This window comes from Haliaeetus leucocephalus, unplaced genomic scaffold, assembly GCF_000737465.1.
Source record: "Haliaeetus leucocephalus isolate CR32 unplaced genomic scaffold, Haliaeetus_leucocephalus-4.0 Scaffold1, whole genome shotgun sequence".
NCBI lineage: Eukaryota > Metazoa > Chordata > Aves > Accipitriformes > Accipitridae > Haliaeetus > Haliaeetus leucocephalus.
This window is the reverse complement of record NW_010972437.1, coordinates 5,722,979-5,743,642: the sequence shown is the minus strand read 5'-3', so window position 1 is coordinate 5,743,642 and position 20,664 is coordinate 5,722,979. Positions and strand designations below refer to the sequence as shown.

Below are 20,664 nucleotides of genomic sequence, written 5' to 3'. Positions count from 1 at the left end.
AGATAGGCTTTTAATCTTATGTGACATCCTCTTTAAAAAGGCCTAATTAAAACAAACAACATATTGCTTTGACAGCTAAAGGTTTACAGGAAGTTTTGTTTCTTCACAAAATCAAGGCTTTTTGTCTAATTCTTGCCCACTCAGAACATTGATATAGGATCAAACACTTCTGATAATCCTTTTCCCCCAGAGCAATACCTTTGAAATTATAAGTTCTAATCATGTCATCATGAGGGAAAGTTTTCAGGCCTGGAGAAGGTGAGTGAGAAAATCCAACTGGTCTTTCTGACAGTAGATTCAGGCACATTAAAAACTGTCAGCAAACTGAATCTTTCCTTTGATCAAACTACAAGGGCAATATTTTGCAGCCAGCTTGTATGTGTGGACTTTGGGTCCAACAACTTACGATTGCACCTGAAATATACTACCAGGGTTTTTTTAAGTTAAATTGCCATAGAAATTCCCATAGGAATTGTGTTTACATAAGGACTGTAGGATTTTGTGCACAACTCCTCATGAAGGTGATCACCCTTAACTCCTAGAACTGAACCAATAGTGTTGGTTACCTTTTAGTAACAGGTGGTAAACATAATCTTGAATTCCGATTGTATGTTAAAGGACCAGCTCAAGGTTCCTTAGCAGTGATATTTTGCTGTCTAAAGGATGAAGGAAAAATAACAGGCCACCTGTTATTAAGGAAAGAGAATTCACTAATAACATTCTCCTTTTCTAGGTAAAGAAAATGGTGTCTGAGGAAGCTGCTCTGCCAACCTAATTAAACCAATACAGATTTTGTCAGCCTGCTTCAGCCCGTTTCCATAAGGAACTGCTTACTGAATGGGTACTTGAAGCTCCTCTCTGATAACAAGGCTGTCTAAAAACTGCATCATGGGACTTGTGGAGAAAAGGCAGGTGTTATTTCCCACACTAACACAACACACTAATATTTCCAGTTCTGGCTCAAAATATGAAAGCATGTGTATAAATGCTGTAAAAACTATGTAGAAATCTTTGAAAGTACCTGTAAATGTGTATCTCTTGAAATTACTAACAACTCATGTATCAATCATCAAACTAGTTCCACTAAGCTAAAGCTTAAGTATCCTATGTCATTTGATCTGCAGGACACTTAAGGTTGACTTAATGGAACTAATTTTAAAGTTTGCTAGTAATGTCATTCTAATCTAGTGCATGTTGGCTGGAATTCTTTCTGGTTTAATATTATTTTAAAATCCCAAATGTAAGGTTAATGGGGTGTTTTCAGTGTAATCTCAGAGAAAGAGAGAGAGAGAGGAAAACTCAGCAAGATGACTCTAGAAGAGAATTGTCATAACTTAGCATAGTGTCCAGTATATTCCCACTTATGCTAGGACTGTTGCTGAAGCTAACGAGGCTTAAGAACAGTTAGCACTGTCAAATCACAATGAAGTCCAAAGAATTTCAGAAAAACCTTTCTCTAACAAAGCTGTGAAAGTTGAAGACTTGGCATACTGAGAGGAACAATGATTCACATTGCAGACCACACAATGTATTGCTGAATATTCATATGCTATAGAATTAAGACCATATACTTAATATCGTAGAATGAATTGGAATATTTTGAACATTGCTCAGAAAGACAGAAATATCTTTTAGTACTCATAGAAAAAGACAATACCTATAGAATAAGCTATCTCCTATGACAAGTCAATGGGAAAGACACTGTCCATTCATTGTGTGCTTCCTCCAAGTAAAGCTACAGTGATAACCAGAGGATATAGAAGACTAGGATTTAAGGCACATTAGTCAGCATGCTATTGTATTGACCCTACCGAGTGATGATTCTGTCTTGGACGCACACTGTGAATTTTCTGCAGAGAAGGAGATTTACTGGAGGATTATTTTCTCAGAATCAAGGTGATGATTTAAAAAAAATGTTGATCGTGTTGAATACCATTTAGCTCTAGTTTGGTTTTTAGTTCAGATGGAGTCAGTGCAGGATTTAGCTGTGGAACTGGGAAAGCTTAACATGATGAACTGATGTTTGTGGGGACACACAATTGTGTAAATTTTTTGTCTTTTTAATAAGCATTTTGTCCTTGAAAGTTACATGCAGCTCAGCAGGAAATCTGGGTGCAGGCAGCTACCAGGATCAAACTCACCACTATATGATAGTTGTTTAAAACATGTGGTATGCTTCAGTATGGAATCTTTAAACAAAACAGTTCTAGCTTGCGGCTATTGCTACACAGACTGTATGCAGATAAGTCACAAATAGCTGAGCATATGTGTGGTGCAAGGTTAAAACAATAACAAGCAGGTCGAATCATTCAAACACTGGAAATCACTTTGACTCCAGGCCAAAAGCTTAGCTTGAGATGATATCAGTATGGGATAAAAAGAGGATAAACTAACAGGCTTAGCAGCCAGCTTGTTGGAGTCAGCATATAGTATCTATACTTCCAGCAGGAGAGCAGATGGTCATATATTTAAGGAAGCACCAGACAGGGAGTCAGGAGATCTGAATTCTATTCCTGGCTCTGCAGCAGTGCTCCTATGTCACCTTGGGGAGTCACTTTTCCCCCTTTTTTCTTAATCTTTTAAGTAGTGGAAATAATATTTGCTTGTCTCACAGGGCAGTTGAGAGGCTAAAGTGATGCTGAAAAAATGCTCTGAAGCTCTAAGAAGAATGTATGGAAGAACTGCAAAGTAAACTTGTTTGGAAGAAAGGACACCACATGGTTTCATATGGCATGTTTGTGCCATATGTTTACGACCTTTCCTCTCCTCAGACTGTCCCATGCCTTTTTGCACAGTTTTCAAGGAGGGAATAAATGGATTAAGCTGCCTTCCACATTTGCTAGAAAGATAAGCAGCTGCCAGTAAGAACCTGACCAAAGAACTGACTTTATTACTGAGAGAGACATTATTTATGCCCAAGAGGGCAACAGGCTTGTTGAAGTTAACTGTTCATCCCAAGATATTTTTGCATTGGTGGCAGAATAATGTCTCTAATGGCTCTTATTCTGAATTCAGCAATGCTGCTTGCAAGCTGAATGTTAAGTACATACTTAAGTATTTTCTTTCATGAACAAATCTTTTCCTGAAGTCCCAAAACAAGTCCATTTTTTAAATCAGTGAGAAAAGTCCGTGATTATTTGTACAGGACTTTCATCTAAAGCCCATTAAAATCAACTAGACTTCAAAGGAATTTGAATCAAAGACTTAGCAAGCAACTGTCATTTCTTCTGAATCCTATGCCCATTAAACAAAATGACCCTATCTATCTTCATAACTATTTGGAATCATAGGAGTAATGTTTTCACCACGGAATAAATAGCTTCTGCTTTCAGCATGGAGGGGTAAGCTTTGGGCTGGAGTTGAACTTTAGTACATATCATGATTTGCTCCATTTGTGCATATCTTTTTTTGCAAGAGAAAAAAAAAGTTGAAGCCTTTTGTTTTTTTCTCTATGACTCCATTTCTCTTGTTCCTAGATTCTGAGTCCCTGTCAAGGGATTGAACCCCAGTTCAAAGCCAGCTCTGGTAAAAGGGCACAGACAACACTGCAGAAGACTTCAAAACATTAGTCCACCTCATAGCAGTGGTAGAGACAAAGGAAGCAAAACCAAAGATTATCTGAGCAGATGTCCTGAGTGTCAATATGGAATATGGTCTGCCAACATGAGTTTGTTTTTCTGATTCCTCACAAATGGAGCTGCCTCTAATCCTGTAAACTGGACTTCCTTCAGCTCTTCTGGAAGTCACTGTGGGTTGGATATCTATGTGGAGGGAAATATTCACCATTTTCAGGTTCAGGAAGTTGAGCAGGTTAAACTGGCAATAAAATGGGAAGGGTCTGGTGTGATTTATGAAGGACATATTCTTTTGCATGCAGCCTGGTTTTGTGAGAACACACTTTTGAGTTAAGCTGTTCCTCTTTTATACTGGGACAGTTCTGCTGCCTGTTTCCTTGATGACAGCCTTGGTAGTACTGTAAGTGGAACTCATACTTCACTGAGAAAGATTTACAAAGATACTATAATTACAGTTAATGTCCATTGCATGTGTACACAAACAAACTGACTTACTGGACTCTCTTCACCGCAAATCCATGCAGTTTTCTGCATTGAATCACCATGGGATAGCTTTAGTCCAAGAGAGAAGCTGAGTTTTCTGAAGAAATGTGTTATATGTCTAACTGTAGTCTATGAAGGAAGGAATTCAACTGTTTACTCTCAATATATGAACTAAGCAAGAAATTAAATATTTCAGATAGTAACCAGCCCACTGTTTGGAGTATATAACAAAAACACTCTTTATGACAGTGTAAAGTTGATAGTCTGTGGCCAGATACTGATCTGGTCCAACTGAAAGTGGTTTAGATGAGACTCTGATGTCCCCGTCTTTTCCTTTCACAGGAATGTTGGTTGTTTCTTTCATGTCCTTTTTTTGGCTAGGCAAGTGACAGAATTGCAGTTAAGAGGTCAAAGAAGTGCTCCACAAAGGCACAAACACAGGAAGGGAGCAAGGATGGAGCTTGTTTTACCACTGTTCTCTTGTTCTTCCCATCCCTCTGATTTTTATAAGCTAACCTTCAACTAGTTGCTGTGGACCTTGCAGATAACACTTTCTCCAATGACTACCAACTTTGTCACATAACATTTTCAAATATTTTAAGGTGACATAGAAAAATCTTCTTACTTCTCAGAAGAAGTGCTTCAGTGAGAATATTGTTATTTTTATGTGTTTGTGTTTTGGGGTGTGGAAGAGAGCTTGGAGAATTAAGAAAAAGTAGAACTATTTAAAAGTGAAGTTAATGATTCAACAAGGGCAAGTTCCCTTCCAGAATAAGTCTGGTTATATATTATAATTGTACAAATAAAGTGTTCAGTCCAGATCTATTCTCCTCCTCTCCAGTCCTGCACTGTTGGGGCTGGGTTCTTTGCACAAAGATGTGGCTTTTTCTTGGGATCATCTTTTCTCTGGGGGTCCTAATTCCTGGAAAACACAGCTTGAATTTGCAATATGACAGGTGAGTGTGAATGGGGTATCATTAAGAATTGTGCAGTGAAATTCCCAGGAACTGTGTAAGAAGAGTAATAACAATTATGAACTGAAAACCTGGAGATAGGGTTAGTAAGCTGTAAGCTTTGTAAGATTTGGAAAGAAAACATAAAGATGGGAAATGAAGAAAGAGTGAACCAAATCCAAGCCAACAAAGATATGGCTGCAGCCAAAGGAGACACAGAATGCTGCTCAAATGTACCTCAGGATGCTCTGCTTCCATTAGCTGAAATTCATTTGGCTTAGCATCTTTCATAACGAACTTTGAAATCAGATGCTGTAGAAATAAAATGCCTTTTCTGAGTATAAAGTGGGGGGGGGGGATGACTGAGCAAAATTATATCCATTAATAAAAGACAGCTGAGATTATGTGAAAAGATGGTGTCTCAAAAGCAGCTCAGATACTGAACCCCTGTTGGAAATCTGTAACAATAACAAAAAAAAAGCTAATGGAGTTGGTCCGGACAATCTTCACCCCAAGGTGTTCAGAGAATGAGATTATCACATTTTTTATTACTGATTAATGTTTTCAAAAAGTATGAAATGTCTAGTTTTGCTGTATTCTCCACTCTCAGTTCTGCTTCGTAAGAAAATGAGTGATATAAAATTATGCTGTTTGCCTATCTATCTAAACTATTTTGTTTCATTCACCCTCAACTTTACAAGGAATGAGAAGTCACTCTGCCTTTACAGCAGTTGGGATTTGCAGGAGGGGCACAAAAATAGTGTGGAGGCCAGCTATCCACATACAAGTTTATACATGGAATTTTCTAAAGTAAACAGAGAAAGTAGCCCAGTGCTGAATGCCTCTAGACTAATTATATCCCAAGAATATAGTTTTAAAAAGGAGAGAAAACCAAGTAATACGTACTGCAAGTAAGTTCCTTCATAGTATACCCATTCAACAACTCTCCTGGCAAAGCATACAGAGTCACTGCTTCTCTCTTTAAAATGTGTTATTTCCCTTGGATAATATTTAGTCTTTAGATTTGTATCAGGGATGCAGTCAGAGCCTGTCGACTTCACTGAATAGAATTCAACAGATCCTTGGTAAGGTAGCGTTCATTATTGTTTCTAATTGCTGTCCAGGACTGAACCTGTTGATTACTTGCATGGGATTTAAAAACACACTTAACTGAATGGTCAGTGTGACTTCGGGTGGGCAGTACCTGTACAAAGATGAAATGACTAGTAAAGCCCATTTTCACTGTCACTTGTTCTGTTCAACAACTTAAATGAAACATCAAATCTATGAGCATCCAAGGAAACACAGCTTGTGCTGAGAACAGTCCTTTAATTTGGTAAGAAAACTTAACTGTAGCATTTAAAAACCTGATGTTCTCACGTGGTCACATGGGCTGACTTTGCACTTCTCAACTGAGAATCCTAGTCCATAATCATAAACAAGTGTGTGCTTTCTAATCTTAGTTTACTATTAAAAATGATTTGTCTCCACACTGGCTATTGTAAAAGGTTTATCAGTAAATAAGAGCTGGCCATCTGGCAGCAATCTGACTGTCTGGCATTTCTTTCATTTGGTGTAATTAAGACATAATGTCAATGAGGATAGAAAGATATTACAGGATATTGTTTCCCTTCCTGATAGACAAAGAGCAAAGCAAGCCCAGGCATTTAGAGAGAATAAACTCTGAACTGCAGCTGAGATGTTTATTCTCCTAGCAAAGATGTTTATCCTGCATCTACAAGGTTTATTACAAAGATATGGCTGTTGTACCAAATCATTAGCAATGCAAATGTATTCATTTTGCCCCATAGATGAGGGTCCTATATGCTAACAGCATCTCCTAAACCAGCAGTAAACAGCCCATTTCAACTATCAAGTTCTACGTTCCTCTAACAGCCAAGGTGATATTTTCAGGAGAGATGTAAAAAAAACAAAATCCCCCTATTTTTCAGTGGATAATGTGAATGAATAGTGAATTCTGTTTGCATGTATATTAAACTGATAATTGTACATTTCTGTATGGAAGCACAAATGATAACAGTTGCAGTTCAGATGATGGGAGTGCGTTATAATGACCATGGCTTTAATAAAAAGCCATGTAAGGATTTTGCAACAAGAATTTCTGTTACAAAAGCTTTAAAAGTAAAATGTTCTTCTTTTGTACTTGTCCTGTAAAGGTTCCAAGGCCCACTGAAGTCACTGAAGGAGACTGTGAAGTAGTAGTTATTAGTTACTAACAAATACAAACATTTCTCGGGTTCCCCATGGTATCACATCAGTAGCAGGTAGCTGTTATCTCACCTCTGAGTAATGTAATGTAGTCGTCAAAATCCGCTCCTCATTATGAAACTCTTTCATTAGAAATGTCATGCTTGCTATCAGTCCTGGAAAGTTGATCTGAACGAACACTGAAAAAAAATTAGAAAAATAATTACAAAGGGTTTTTTAATAAAACATACAGATTTGCTTTTTCTGCATTTCCAACCATTTTAATTTGTTCTTTGTAAACTTTCGATATTTTTTTCAATTAAGCCTGTAGTAAATGAAAGTTTCATGGGACCTCATGAAAATACATACTCAGACACTGGACCTGTGTGTCTTTTCTAGAAATATAAAATGACAGATCCTGTACTAGAAATTTTTGTTTCCTGGGAATTCAGTAAGAATATACAATTCTGGAGACTGTACTATTCACTATTTGTGCAATAAATTGGCTATTCTCACGACAAGCGCTTTGTGAGCATCTCAAGCTCTTAGCAATGTTCATTTATCATGGTGCTTTAATGTTTTTGCATGCTTAAGTAGATCAGCAAAGCACCAAGTCTATCTGGAATAATTGAATAATTCCCAAACAGGAGGAAAAATCAGTGACATCTTATCAAATAAATAGTTTATTATATATTAGAATGATCTTGTTTTGGCCCTGGTCCTGCAAAGGCAGAAACATACACTAGGGCTCATGCGAGCAGTTGGCTTCAGTGAAGCTGGTATGTTGAATAAAGAATTGCCACTGGCAAGGAAGCAGAGTTAACCTAATGCTCTAGCAACAGAAAACTCACATCACTTAGTCCTATTTGTAGCTAAAACGTTCCAGGAATTCATCACTCAGACATGTTTTTATTGGAACAGCGCTCAGTTACATGCTCTGTCTTCCTTCTACATAACAAAATATCTCCCTTTGACTTATGAAATCATGGATACTTTAACAGACATTAAAACTGATCTTGTCTCTTTGCTGAATTTCCAGGGATCAGGTTTTGCATATTGTGCCAGAAACATTTCAGCAAGTCCAGCATCTTGGCAGCAGTTTACTGGTGAGTAAGAATAACTATGTGTACCCAAAAAGCAGAGTGAGGTCTTGGGCTGTAAAATTTGCATGTAACTTTGGACAGGTGTCCTGGTTTCAGCTGGGATAGAGTTAACTGTCTTCCTAGTAGCTGGTACAGTGCTATGTTTTGAGTTCAGTATGTGAAGAATGTTGATAACACTGATGTTTTCAGTTGTTGCTCAGTAGTGTTTAGACTATAGTCAAGGATTTTTCAGCTTTTCATGCCCAGCCAGGGCACCTGACCCAAACTGGCCAACAGTGTATTCCATACCATGTGACATCCCATCTAGTTTAGCAACTGGGAAGGGGCGGGGTGGGGAATCGCCGCTCAGGGACTGGCTGGGTGTCGGTCGGCGGGGGGTGAGCAATTGCCCTGCGCATCATTTGTACATTCCAATCCTTTTATTACTACTGTTGTCATTTTATTAGTGTTATCATTATCATTATTAGTTTCTTTTTTTCTGTTCTATTAAATCGTTCTTATCTCAACCCAGGAGTTTTACTTCTTTTCCTGATTTTCTCCCTCATCCCACTGGATGGGGGGGGAGTGAGTGAGCGGCTGCGTGGTGCTTAGTTGCTGGCTGGGGTTAAACCACGACAACAGGAATGAAGATTAAAGTAAACTTGAAAAAGTTTTACCTAGCTTTTTTTTTCTTAGTGTAGGGTGGAGTTGCCCTTCCACTACCTGAAGAAATTTGTGGGAAGAAGTTAGTTTCCTTTCACGGCTCTGTGAAGGTGCTGCTCCTTACCAGTGGTGCCTGAGTCAATGGAAACACTAAGCCTGTGCTGCATGCTCTATGAACAGATGGCTGGAGAATAGCTAAGGGGAGAATTTGAAGGAAAACTTCTTCCATTTATTGATATGCAGCTACTCTATCTTAAATATATTTTCTCATTCTGAAAACAGAGCTTGATTTGTGCATTTCTTTCTTCTCCTCTGCACAGCTGGATTTGTGGAAGCCCCTGCTGCCTGAAGACATCTGGGCTGGAGAAGACCTGCACATGAGGGTCCCAGCCCCTTTGGTGCAGGAGGTGAAAGACAGCTTAGATCAGCATATGATCTCTTACAAGTACAACCTCTAATTTCCTGATGGGAAGGGCTGGCTTTAACAGTCTTCCTTGCTATCACAAAAGGACCTAGCCCTTTCCAATGAACAGTCAGCAAGTACTGATGATAGGATCCAACCTTTGTTCCAAGTGCCTCCAACTTACCTTCACCTGCCCAATGCACAGATGCTATATATACCTTAGAGTCTCAAAAGCACTTTCCCCTATGCCCTGCTTATTCACCTTCCATCTAGCCTGGATTGTGAATTTGGAGCTGGGATCCAAGACAGCTCAATCTGTCTTGTTTCCTGCTGTTGACTTCTCAGCAGCAGAGGATGGCACTTGGATATATGGCTCAGTTTTTTTAGTCTAAACTAAAGGAAGCCAAACTTGGTACAACCACTACTTATAGGAGCATGGTTTGCTCTTGGAAACCATGGATACTTGAACACAAGGTCCTCCCTATTTTGGACAAGCCAAAGGTTTAATTAGTGTGACTGCAGCGAAGCAGTCTCTGTAGCTCTGCTTTTCCTTCCCTGTCTTTTGTTGCTGCTCTGGTTTTGAGAAGAGCCCTTTCAAAATGAATATTCAGCCAGTTTCTTCAAGGCTGCAGTTTCCTACCCCTATCCTCTCCTCCCCTGCCAGGCTGGTAAGAATTTCCTGGCACCATCCAGCCAAACAGACATCCAAGCCTGGGACAAGAGTCCCTGTGGCAGGTCCCCACTGCGCACGCAATTGGGAGCCAGGAGCTGCAAATGGCTCATGATGCTTTATCACACCTACCCAGCCACACATCTTCACTAACTGCCACACTTCTACTTCCAACCAGAAGATCTAATCCAGATACAAAGAGTGTTTATAAAGCCAAATGGGATTCAATAACATCTATTCCTCACACAGTTCCATTCCCATGTGTAACTGACTTTTTCAGGTAACCAGTAGATAGCTAGCTATATTTCATATAAACAAACCTGTAGTCATTATCAGGGCTGGTGACAAATGGCCTATGGACATACACTGCCATTTACCAATCCAAGATAAGTTAAAGGACAATTGGTGCCACTTCAAAGCTGTTTAGAGTTAAAGCTGATCTTGACATCCTGCATCTTGCCTGACAAATTTTTTTTTAGTAAGTGTGATGCCCTGACAACCAGAGATGAAGAGAGATGAGGTGGGAGCCAGTACAAATGATCTAGCATCAGGTTTAGATATTCAGGACTTAGACAACATTCCAGAAGATATTTAACCTCTTCTTTATGTCAAGGCTCTTAATTTTCTAATAGTTTCAACTGTTTCTAGTGGAAATTTAAAGACTAAACTGAAGATAGCAGCTTAATCTTTTTTTTTTTTTTCCCCTGGATTGGGGCCAGAACTGTTTCCACCTTGTGTAGGGTCCTAAAGAAAGAGGTGGGTAATTTTTAATAGTCAAGCTGAAATTCTGGCTTTGTATTGAAAAAGGGTTGAGATGAGTACGGCAATGTTAGAGTTAAAGTTCCTATAAAATTCAAAGCAGGAACCACCTTTTAGAAGGCAGTTGACATGCAAAGAAGGTAACATGACAGTTAGGTATATAATGATAGAGACATAAATGACAAATTATAATCAGGACATCAATATTCTGACTGTGTCAGACTCTGGGTTTTCAATTCTCCAGAGCTCTGATAAGGCATTTTGCATGTGTGGTTTCAGTTCATGGGAATTTGCACTGCCTGAATTTTAGTTTGAAGTTCAGATGCGAATAAACATCAAAGCTCAGAGTGAAAGTCAGCTGTAACTACTCTTAAAAGTTTCTTATGTGCAGTTTCCAGAAATGCCGATCAGTGCTACTGTCAGCAGAATAGCCTATTAGCACTTTCAGCGTTTGAAATCAACAATGTTTAAGGTACCTTTGCAATTGTCTTATCACAAGAGTTTACAATGAGCACAGATTTGTAACAGTGTTACAAGGGGCTGATTGCAGTGAGAAAGCATAGTGCAGGTCCAAAGTCCTCTGAAGCCAGGGAAAAGGTTGTATTGACTCCCTTGATCATGGAATCACTCCTGTGCTATACCCATTTCTGAACTAATTTGTGGCTAAAAAGCAAGAAGAGCTTTTTGGAGGAAAGAGGGGTTTTGTTCTGATGTTTTGTGTATTGCAATAAATACTTCCGTGAAGTCTTTGCAAATTGAAAATGTCTCCATAAAATACGGTGAAACCCTAATCTTAAATTTTTCACTTTTCCCTCTTTTTCCCAAAATGTGTTATTTTAAAGTTTTGCCCAGAAGTAGAAGTGGTAAAGAAAAGAAAGATATTGAACATTTTTTTGTAGAAGGTTGTCAATCTTTAAAAAAAACCTGGGAAAATTATTACTTTATTGTTAAAACCCAGTGAAACTCTCAGTACTTTGAACTTTCTCTTACATGGAAGTAACCATTATGTTGATGGTGATGAATTTGCCAGGCAGCCCACAAGAGAAGAGGTTAAATCCTTTCATTTGTTGATATAAGCAATGTACACACCATGATAGTTCTGCAGCAACTGTTAGGCATTGTTTTCTTTTCTATCTCTCCCTTTCCTCTCCCCTCAGAGTCCTAATATCTGATGTGCAGGAACTTGTGGATCAGAGCATGCGAAGGGAGAGGACCAGCCACACGCAGGTCCCAGAAGGTTATGTCTACACCCAGTATCATACAATGGAAGAGGTAAAGAGGAACCTAAATCTGCTTGCTTTCTTTGTTGCTGCTATTTTGTAAATGCCACAGCAAACAACTCTGTGCTTGCAGAAAGCTCAGCTGAAGTCTGTGGAGCTCCTTCTGGCTTTCTTCTTTGCAGAATCAGTCCTTAGCATTTGACTAGAATCTTGGCCTCGTTGAATTGAACATGAATTTGCCGTTGATTTTGATTAAATCCTCAATTCCTCCCTGACCAAAGCCTAAATGCTCTGCATGAAGCAGCCATATTGTTTTGCAGATAATATTCTGGGGTTCAGTTGGTTGGTTTGCTACCTCTCTACCCTATTATGCTTTATCACTATCTCTAGTATTTATTCATTTAAGCCCCAGTATGTTTGAGGCTGAGCCAAAGGTGAAGTGCAATGACTATTGTGGTCTCTGGAATGCCAATGAGGAAGAAGAGGTGAACAGTGGCAGACCTGTAGAAAGAATTAATTTAAGGACAGGTTTTTGACACTTCAGGAGAGAATAATGTCATGAGGGTGGGTGGTGAAGACTTCTTGGTGCTATGTTTCACAGACCAGTGGGTAAGCCTGGATAAAGGCAGAGCATGGTGGTATTCTTCCTCCTAGCCACATAATAAGAGTCAGAGAACAGAGTTAATCCTCATGTATATTTTGTTTGAGCTACCCATTGGGGATGACTGCTGCTGAACTCAGATGTAGAAAATCAGTACTGATAGGGAAGAGACTGTAATACCGTTTTGAAGATTTGATGGCGTGGCTCCATGTCTGGTGAAGTCAACAGAAAGATGCCCAATAGGATGGGCATGTTGAATGAGACCCAGAATAGAGTATCAGTGTTGTATTGCAGTGATGTTATCTTCTAACACGCAGCAAGATATGACCATGTCTTTGCTCAGAGGCAAGTGAAAGGCCTTCCATGAGTGTTAAGTGATATCACAAATTGAAATAAGCTCTGAGGAAAACATTGCTTGTCTAAGCAAAGAAAATAGTTTAATCTGGAAATGGAGGTGGGAAAGAAAAGGAAACTCCCACTTTGGACCAAGAATTCTCTGTGACTACTTTAGATTTATCAATGGATGACTCAGATCCAGAAGAGCAACAGCAAGCTGGTGACTCAGCACTACCTGGGGAAGACAATTGAGAATCGAACAACGTATTATCTGCAGGTAAGAGAGGAATTTTCTTAAAATGAATAAAAGGCACAAAAAAGTACACAGGAGAAGACACGATTCAGATCTTTCCTAAGACAGTGCTCATCCCAATTCACTGAAATAACAGGAGATGGTTTTACTCTACAGTACAGTAAGATTTGCCAACTTTCATATACACTATCACCATAACCTTGCTATTGTTATTATGCAGTGAAAACAACAAATTTAGCTGAAGTCTTGTTTAGAATTACAAATCAAGCTAAAACTAGGTTGGCAACAGCTGTGTGTGAGGATAAAGACTTTTGATTTTTTGTTTTTATTACTTTTTACAGCATATACCCTTTCTGCTAGGAGTATTCCGTGACATTTTTTATCAGATGCTCTAGTAAAAACCATATTCTTAACAATTGGGTTAGTTATTGTCTAATCTGTTCCTATCACTGAGTAAAATTAGATTCCCTGCCTTTTTGTGCTTCCCCTTCTAAAAAGAAAGAATCTCAAAGTAAGAAAAACCAGTCCTGCGAATGACTAATATAAATTAAAAAGAAGCTGTTTTATTGACACTCCTGCTCAACAGACACTTTAAAACTCTTGCCCTGCAATACTACAGCGATGGGGTGATTAGGAAAGAGAGCTTGTCATAATGATATCTGTAATAATAATAATAATAATAATAATAATAATAATAATCTCAGATGGCTCAATGGCATATCAAGGCACATCCTTTTCTTTCTGTATTATGCTAGGCTATTTTATTGTAATGTAACAGTTTTCCAAATGATCATTTTTACACTCTCCCAGATCAGTCAACCATCAGATAAAACCAAAAAGATCATTTGGATGGACTGTGGGATTCATGCCAGAGAATGGATCTCTCCAGCCTTCTGCCAGTGGTTTGTGAAAGAAGTCAGTCCTCACTTTTCCACTTAAGATAATAAAAAACCCCCATATCGCTTTGGATACTTCAGTTCTCTTCTCTACCATGGTACCAAGAATTATGCTTTTTCTATTAAAATATGATTTTCAAAATTAGTGCATAGTACAGATACCTGTGGAGGCCTAAGTCCAAATCACAGTTTGAGATGAGATATGGGACAATATTTGTTAGCGCATTGTTTCCTCCACCTGAACTGATTCCAAAGCCACTCAACTTGATAGCAATCTCTCCATTTTCCACAGTGCTTTTTGGATCAAGCCTCTCTGCATCACAAAGCCACAGTGGCCCTGGAATACAGCAACCCTAAGATATGGTATAGCAATATTCCACATGTACTGGAAGTACATGGCGCACAGATATGCTATGATGTAGCTTTCATACCTGCAAGACTGTATACGTATGAAATACACTGTAACTGGATACACTGTCACTTTGTTAATGGCAAAAGGTAGACACCTCAACATATCTGGAGATCAACTAGATCTTAGGTACCATGGTGATATCCAGGAGTGAGCGATTCCCTGATGATAGTTCTAAACTAGCTCTTTCCAGCGATTACCACTAGATTCTCTGCTCAGTTCTCTGTATTTTTTCTTTTCAGATTCTTCAAAATTACAAATCTGACCCAAGGATAAGCAGATTTCTGAAGAATTTGGACCTCTACATCTTGCCAGTCCTCAATATTGATGGCTACATCTATTCCTGGGAAAAAGTAAGTAGTGAAAATCCAGGAACAAGATTGAAAATTAGATATACACAGCATGTTTGGTTAATTTTAGGTACAATCATAGCAATTATATTTGAACAGAGAACAGTGACAGAATCATTACTCACACAAATCCTCTCATGGCAGAGAGATTTTGTTTCTTCTGGTAAATCTGGAGTCACTTGAGATTACAGGGCTAAAAATTCCTGGCAAGTGTTATGAGCCTTGGGAAGAGAGAAGGACAAAACCACAGGATCAATTGCTTTTGGGTTTCTGGGGATGGACTTACTTCCCTGCTAACAGCTCAAGTCTTGGTTGATGGCCTTAAGCATATCCAGACGAGTCAGTTATTCTTCGCAAGAGGTCCCAACTGGCAGATAGGTCTAAGCACCTTTGCAGCATGGGACAAGAGGAGAATTGGTCAAATATTGGGCTATTTGGTTTTGAAATAGGTGTGCCCTCCCAAATAATCTTCCTTTTGTGATATGGAGGATAATGCAAAATGTTGGTCTTCAGCAACTCTCATCATGCTTCCAGGCTCCTGAGCCCAGTTGAAACACCTTTTAATGCAGGACCTCAGCATGGCCCAACAGGCTCAGCCTACCACCATGTGGATCCTGCTGTCTCCCAGCTTGTTCCCTGGCAGTTTTGGGGCTCTGCTGGGTTTGGCTGAGATACGAGTTAGTTTTCTTTGTAGTAGCTAGTATGGGGCTATGTTTTGGATTTTATACGGAGTCAAGGCCTTTTCTGCTCCTCACCCCACCCCACCAGTGAGTAGGCTGGGGGTGCACAAGAAGTTGGGAGGGTACACAGTCAGGACAGCTGACCCCAACTGACCAAAGGGATATTCCATACCATACGACATCATGCTCAGTATATAAAGCTGGGGGAAGAAGAAGGAAGGGGGGGACGTTTGGAATGATGGCGTTTGTCTTCCCAAGTAACTGTTACATGTGATGGAGCCCTGCTTTCCTGGAGATGGCTGAACACCTGCGTGCCAATGGGGAGTAGTGAATGAATTCTTTGTTTTGCTTTGCTTGCATGCGCAGCTTTTCCTTTACCTAGTAAACTGTCTTTATCTTAACCCACGAGTTTTCTCACTTTTACCCTTCCTATTCTCTTCCCCATCCCACTGGGGAGGCTGAGTGAGCGGCTGTGTGGGGCTTAGTTGCCGGCTGGGGTTAAAGCACGACAGGGACATACCACACATTGCACTTTGATGGACACGTAATTCAGCTGGGAAGCTCATATAGGCAGCGCAGCAAGGTCTGCAGAGAACCAAGTATAGCAGTGAGTATAGCAGGGAACCAAGAAGCAGCAGCAAGATTAGCTGACAAAAAAGCAGTCATTTTCTTGAATCTGAAACAAACATAGGTTCAGCTATTGTCTCTTGGACACAGAGGTATCCCTTACAATGCCAAGCTTTTATTAGGAGTGCAACACTGCATGGAAGTAGTTGAGTACTACAGAAAAAGCATACTCTTTTTTTAAAGCTCAGGAGGCTCATTTCAAGGTGCATGCAGGCTTGTGGAAGATGACGGCCTGGCTGTAGTAGATAAAATGTTCTATCACTAAGCTTTATCACCCTTGCATGCAGACTTGCACTCTTTTACAATGCAAGAGTTACTCAGAATGCAGAGGTCTAAAATAAAGGATTCTTTACACTGTACTATCACTAGGTCCTATGGATCACTGAGCTGTTATCACGTAACTGAAGTTACTTTTGTTTAGGATCGTTTGTGGAGGAAAAATCGTTCTCCACATATGAATGGCACCTGCTACGGGACAGACCTGAACCGAAACTTCAATTCCTCCTGGGGCAGTAAGTTCCAAGTATTTCAGATCAGCAATGCAAATGTAAAGAAAGAGTAATAACTAGTCTCTGAAATAAGATGAAGTCCTGTAAGAAAGGAATACTCATCTTGTTGTCACCAAGACATATGTAAAAATAAAAACATGGTTTGTAAAAATATTAAGTCATTGACTTTCAACCGGCATTTATTTCTGTGAGCAGAAAATTGCTGCTTATATAACTATACCTCTAATTCACTGCAGGAGCAAGCATCAGCTCTAGGCAGCAATGCTAGGAGTTAGTTACTTAACAGCTAGTATTTGTGTTTGCCATATATTTCAAGGAGCCTCCAAAGTTTCCCTGGCAGGTGGTACACTGTGGTGGTGTCAGAGTGTTTTTGTTGCAGCCAGCCTGTAAATGTGCGTCAAATATTTCAGTCTTGTAGCAAAATTTAGTTGATACCAACAGACTAAAATGTTAAAGTCCCACTGAGCTGTCTAGTCTCCCTGCCCACATAAACACACACCTTAACACTCCAAGGTAAATTTCCCTGTTCCCTCTGAACTGGCATTTATATGTCTCTCCTTTGATTCACTTTTTGTATTCCTCTCCAGGTACTGGTGTTTCTTATAACTGCAGCAGTGAAATATTCTGTGGATCTGGACCAGAACCAGAGCCTGATACAAGAGCTATGGCTCAGTTTATTGAAAGAAATAAGAGTGACATTTTGTGCTATTTAACAATTCACTCCTACGGACAGTACATCCTCACTCCGTATGGTTCCACAACTAAACCTCCAAGTAACAGTGAAGAACTGGTAGGGCAAAACATTCATCTTCTACACTTGTAGAGAACAAGTACAGGCAGTAGCATGTGGCACAACTCTATTTGCCCTCTTGCGTCTCCTTCAGAGGAGCTGGACATACTCAGGGGCTTGGCTCCCAGAGTTACTGCTGCTCTGTGCAATATCAGCAAGGTTTATTTGCCTTAGAATTAATCCTAATCCTTCACCTTAAATCAGGAAAATTGAACTATTACAGATAGGGTTACTGCAATGCAAGGTAAGTGGAGAAGAGGACCAAGCCCTTGCTGCATACAAGAATGTGTTTGCACTTTAGGATGCCAGCACATTATACACACGATTGTCACAATTGTGTTCAGAAAGGGTATTCCAAATGTGCTCACTAGAAGAATGGGAGGCAAGTAGGCACCTACTTCTTAGTTACTTCTCCCCTCAGTTTCTGAGTGTTCTAATTTGAGTTCATTAACATGTGTATTTATGAACATTCCAGTAGCTGGAGCACTAGTCAAGAGCATGAAGGACTTGGGTTCAGACTTCATATGAGTCATAGGAGAAGTCATTTAGTCTATCTATGGCTCAGTTTCTAAAGATGGTGGGATACAGAGTCTATGGCGATATAACAAGTGTAAGAGATCAGTCACTGCTGTAGTCAGTATCAGGATGCTATACAGCATAGACTCTAATTCTCCAAGATACAGCCCTCTAGCTTTGCAACAAAGCAAATATCTTCTCTACCTAATTGCAGAGTAATTTTTAAAATTTCAACATAATTCGCATTAAAAAAAAATCAAGAAAATTTGCCCAAATGTTTGTAATGAGTTTCTATAAAGTCCTGAACTAATAATATCAAAACTTAAAGCTCATCATATGTAAATGTAAAGCTGAAAGAGACAAAAATTTTGGTCCACTCAAAATAATTGCCAAATGTACTGGCATTGATGACAATGCTGTTCCTATTTTGGACTTACAGATGCATGTTGCAAAGAAAGCATCTGCTGCCCTGATGGGAAAGTATGGGACCAGATATGAAGTAGGATCAACCTCTTTAATTTTATGTAAGTTTCTTTATGTTTCCCTTTGATTGCTCTGTTTTTCAAAGAAGAGAGTCATTCTTGTGTCACAGGCATCAGTAAGTACTGTTTTGCTGAGTTTCCTCTTTGAGTAATATTTAATGGGCTGGTTCGGTGGAACACCTAAGCAACAGTCATTTGAATACAAGATAACACTGTACGTTATAAAGCTGACTGCAGGAAGGAAGGAAGGAATCATTGATCAGAACCTAGTTCCTACATGAATTCCTTACAGATACATCACAGGGGACAGAAGGAGATTGGTGATAGATCATCCCGACCCTGCTGAAGTCAGCAGCAAAACTCCTATTTGTCTTCACTGGAGCCAAGCAAAAATTAAAATCCCAATCAAGTCTATAGTTACTCCATCACATGGCAGCTGTTTGCAGTTCTGTGAGAAATATGTTGGTTTCAGCCTCGCTCCTAATAAACTGGATAGCCACATCATGAACACACCATCATGGCTGATACTAGTTGATACCCTTTACGTAGAGGACTAGAGGGCCCTAGAAACTGCCTGGTAAACCCAATCTTTTCCCAGTAACCAATAAGTCACACTAGTCACTCAGAACAGTAAGTAGTTGGCTCCAATACCCATGCGGTTTTGCATAGTCACTGTGCCAGTCCCTGAGTCACGCAGGCACCTACTGCATGAGCAATGCGGTATAAGGTAACTTGTCCATGCCTAGGACTGCATTTTGCCAGGGTTTGTACTTATACCAAATAGATAAGAAAAAAGATCCAAGATGCAGATGAATAGTGATACAGGGAGTAGTCAGAAATTTTTCAGACTTGACCAAAAGTATGCTTAAAAACAAATATACAAAGAAATTCCAGGCAGTGTCAATGTAGGAAAGGAAGTACTGGAGCAGACAAATGGCCAATCTATCTTGTACCCCACAATAATCACAATAAAATGCTAAACACACATAATCCCTGGAACTCATCTCCTGTTACTGTACAATACCATCTTATGAAGGATTGTTTCACTTAGGAAACTCCATGGAAGCCTTTTCGTATAATTAAGAATTGCAGCACTTAGCTCTCCATGTCACAGTAATAAATGGTTACTGCTTAGTTCAGGGGTTCTGGTATAATCTTGCATTAACAATAGCAAGAAGTATTTTCAAAGAACCGTGCTTAATACATATATCTCCTGTCTATTTTTAAATTCACAGACAGTAACTCAGGCTCCTCACGGGACTGGGCTCACATGATTGGCATTCCTTTCTCCTACACATTTGAACTGCGAGACAAGGGTAGTCATGGATTTGTTCTACCCCCTGACCAGATCCAACCCACATGTGAGGAGACTATGTTGGCTGTGACAACTATCATAGACTACATTGATCAGAAGTACTTCCCAGGTGGGGCTGTGATGCTGACCTCTGGTAGTCTGGGCCTGAGCCTTTGCCTGAGTGTTGTACTTACGTGGACTGTTTCTTAAAAATGGCTTAGAGAACCCAGCAAGAGACTCCCATGCAAAGTATAATGTCCCTTTGAAAAGACAAAATTACCTGAGCAGAGGAACTAAATGTCAAGTATTTCAATAAAGGCTCGTCCCATACAATACAAGCGTGCACTTTTGGTTTTGATAGCTGTGTTTTAGGGAAGGAGGAAAAGAGTGAAGGACTGTGGCAATTTCCCAAGCTTCACTTGCTGGCTCTGCAAGAAGCCAGCTTGAGTACGCACGGGGGCAGAGCACTATTACTGCCTGGTTCTTGAGCATGTTTTCAGGGGCTCACCTGGGCCTGTGCAGCCTTTCCATCAACCACAGTCCTGCTCTGTCACAATTCTCCCCACTGCCTGACCCTGCTGACTCCTGGGTCTTGCTGGCATTAGCAATACGCCTGTGAGACTTAAATGTCCCCAGTTCCCACTACCGAAAATTGGATAGCTTCTTTGACATCCACCTTCCTTCCCTAAACTGCCACATTGGGATTTACCACAAAATACAGGGCCTCAAAAGCTGGTGAAAGGTCATAATCAGGCAACCATCAACAGCAGCCTGAAACAAGCTGAAGAGCTTGAGCTGGTGCAAGCATGTGGGGACAGACAAGAAATGTGGCCCTGTCACTTAGATGCAGTCAGATTAGTGAAGAGAGAAACTGCCCAAATCCTTCAAAAATACAGAAGGGAAAG

At 39.8% G+C, this 20,664-nt stretch overlaps 1 protein-coding gene across 1 annotated transcript; it reads left to right on the top strand.

Annotated features, from left to right (window-relative positions):
- Window positions 1-229: 229 nt before the first annotated feature.
- CPO (carboxypeptidase O) lies at window positions 230-20,086 on the top strand. The gene is made up of 11 exons (XM_010569193.1): window positions 230-258; window positions 8,259-8,325; window positions 9,285-9,409; window positions 11,954-12,068; window positions 13,129-13,230; window positions 14,017-14,121; window positions 14,754-14,864; window positions 16,590-16,680; window positions 17,265-17,467; window positions 18,423-18,507; window positions 19,701-20,086. The coding sequence occupies exons 1-11, from the start codon at window positions 230-232 to the stop codon at window positions 19,967-19,969; spliced, it is 1,302 nt and encodes a 433-aa protein (XP_010567495.1). The 3' UTR covers window positions 19,970-20,086.
- Window positions 20,087-20,664: the final 578 nt, after the last annotated feature.

Coding starts and splice junctions, on each gene's coding strand:
- CPO (XM_010569193.1), top strand. CDS start 230: ATGAGGGAAAGTTTTCAGGCCTGGAGAAG. Junction 9,410..11,953: donor CAGCATATGATCTCTTACAA/GTACAACCTCTA, acceptor CTCTCCCCTCAG/AGTCCTAATATCTGATGTGC. Junction 12,069..13,128: donor AGTATCATACAATGGAAGAG/GTAAAGAGGAAC, acceptor TGACTACTTTAG/ATTTATCAATGGATGACTCA.